Source organism: Alosa alosa, chromosome 8 (assembly GCF_017589495.1).
Source record: "Alosa alosa isolate M-15738 ecotype Scorff River chromosome 8, AALO_Geno_1.1, whole genome shotgun sequence".
Lineage (NCBI taxonomy): Eukaryota > Metazoa > Chordata > Actinopteri > Clupeiformes > Clupeidae > Alosa > Alosa alosa.
The window spans coordinates 17,749,504-17,752,003 of NC_063196.1; the positions used below are offsets into that span (position 1 = coordinate 17,749,504).

A 2,500-nucleotide genomic window follows, 5' to 3' on the forward strand; every position below is an offset into this window, starting at 1 on the left:
AGAAATAGCGTAGTGTCTGTAGTTATTTTGCTGCCGTTGTGTCAAGGTATGTATTTTTTCACAGGGTGTAGTTCCACAGTTTGGTCAATGTTTTCATGAAATTGTCATGTTGTACTGTCACTGTCCACTGTCCACCATGTCCAATTGTTCTCCACCCAATTTCATTTCATTGATGTCACACTTTCACAAAAAAAAGGTCGGTTACCAAGGCCTGTCACACAGAACAGAACATTTTTGAAAAGCATTTCAAAAAAGTGTTGACCTTTTTTACAACCCACCTCTCCCATCTAGATCCACACCTGTACTGCATCTCCATCACTCAGGCCTTTCCCCTTACAAGGAAATGGTGCTTTTCTTGACTTTGTCACTGTCCACACACTGGACAGTGGAGAAAGGGAAGAAAACAAAAACTGCACATGCCATACCACACACCATCATTCACCAACCACACATGCAGTTAAACCCACCAACCCACCCACTCACTCACATCTCCAGACTAGCAGACACATTCCCACTCTCTCTTTCATTCTAATGCCTCTCCCTCCCTCCCTCCCTCCCTCCTTTCTTCCACCCTCCCTCCACTCTTCCTTCTCCGTCCATCCCCACCATCCTGCCATCCTGTCTTCACCCATTTAATAGCCCATACTTTACACTGTGACGACCCCTGTTTGCCACCGGGTAAAGACTCTCTGCCTGCAGTGCACTACCTCTGTGTTTTTGTTTTTTTCCATCTGTCCGTGTATGTGTGTGTGTGTGTGTGTGTGTGTAAGTGTGTGTGTGTGTGCGTGTGTATATGTGTTTGTGTGCGTTTGTCAGTCGGTGATGACCTTCGGAATGTGCATGTCTGCCTACTGAGGGTGCAATTGCTTCATGACTCAAAGCCTGACTAGCTCACATGCTAATCGGGTCGGGAGCACTTTTGGTGAGGGCTGCATCCAGAGTTCAGCAGGTTGGAAAACAGTTTTCATGATGAAATGCAGTGTTAAGTCACAACCCAGTCATTATTATAGTTTCCTGCCACTGTAATCTCTCGACACCATCAGAAGAATTACGCTGTAATCCTCAAAGCAGGTGTCTTGAGTCATATAGCCTCTTACAATCATTATTGCCATTCTGCTTATCGTCCTGGTATCTTCCTCCATCGTTTAAAATGATCATAACACAATGAAAATGTTCAGAGATCTCCTATATTCCATGTCATTGTCTTTACTTAAAGGAACCAGATGTAAGATTGTGGCCAAAACTGGTACTGTAATCACTTTCAAATTACTGTAGAGCGGTGTATCCCCTCCCCCTCCCCCCTGACTCGAGGTAGCCAACCCGGATGCCGAAACACTACTGACTTTGTGATTAGTAGATAGGTGGAGGGTGGCGCATCAGGCCAAAACACAACATGACATGACAAAACACAACATCAACATCAGTTGAGGGCTGCAACTTCACTTTTTAAATGACAATATCCTGGCCGGACTACTGTTGTCAGTGATATAAGTATTTGAAATGAACATGATTTCTTAATGTTTAGTGACATATCAGGGCCATTTTATGATTAAATGAAATACATTTCTTACATATGGTTCCTTTAACTAAAGACCAAGAGGCAATTCTGGTCAATTATCAGAGCTGTCACACAAAACAATGTTTACATTTAACAACACACATTTTGTAGGGCTAACAAGAACATCCATTAGGCTACTGTAACAATATCTTGAAACGAACTGACTAGGCCAAACTGTAAGTCTTTTTAATAATCGTGCCTGCATATCATGTACTCATTACAATGATGAGATGCTACACTCACACTCCAAAAGTCTCCATGTTTACACTGTAGTAATTACTAATATTACAAGAAGTCATTATGGCATGTAGACAGAGCTGATTTGCCCAGCCCCTCAGAGAGAATTGGAGAGAAAGAGATAGATCCTATCTACATCACCCAAGCAAGATGGCTGAGTTTATCAGATCACCAACTCCTCTATGCTGCACATGTATGGCGGATACAAGAACAAAAAGCTAAAAAGCCCCACATCAATGCAAAGGCTTACGGAGGAAAAGCCTATTTTGCATACCAGACACCACCCTCTGCACAAGCCGACTGCATGGATGCACATCCCTTTGATGTGCAGTCCTTATGCTAGCAGCAGATATGGTAATGTATAGGGCTGCCATCATACAAGTTGACAGAAAGCCTGTAATGACCTCCAACATTCCTGTAATGTTTGGAAAGTGCAGTGTGAAGAGAAAAATATAAACATTTAAATCTGTCTCAGTACATAATTCTACATGCTGCTTTTGGGTTTTTGAACATTCTAACATAAGATTCCGTTCCGCAACAATTGAAGGTTATAAAAAATGTATGTTGAATTCAGAGCCTTATAGATATCTATAGTTTTCTATCTATAAGGCTGTGGTTGAATTCAATGAAGCCAGATATTCTTTAGAACGTTCATTTTCCAACATTCCCGTCACACACCTTTAAGAGTTAAAACTCTGCTGTAGA

General features: G+C 41.9%; 1 protein-coding gene across 1 annotated transcript in view; it reads left to right on the forward strand.

Annotated features, from left to right (window-relative positions):
- Positions 1–2,500, forward strand: part of LOC125298750 (triadin-like) — a 12,862-nt gene that overhangs the window by 4,588 nt on the left and 5,774 nt on the right. Inside the window, exon 3 of the mRNA XM_048249557.1 lies at positions 640–678. Within this exon, the coding sequence (XP_048105514.1) occupies positions 640–678 (39 nt within the window). The remainder of the gene's footprint in view (positions 1–639; positions 679–2,500) is intronic.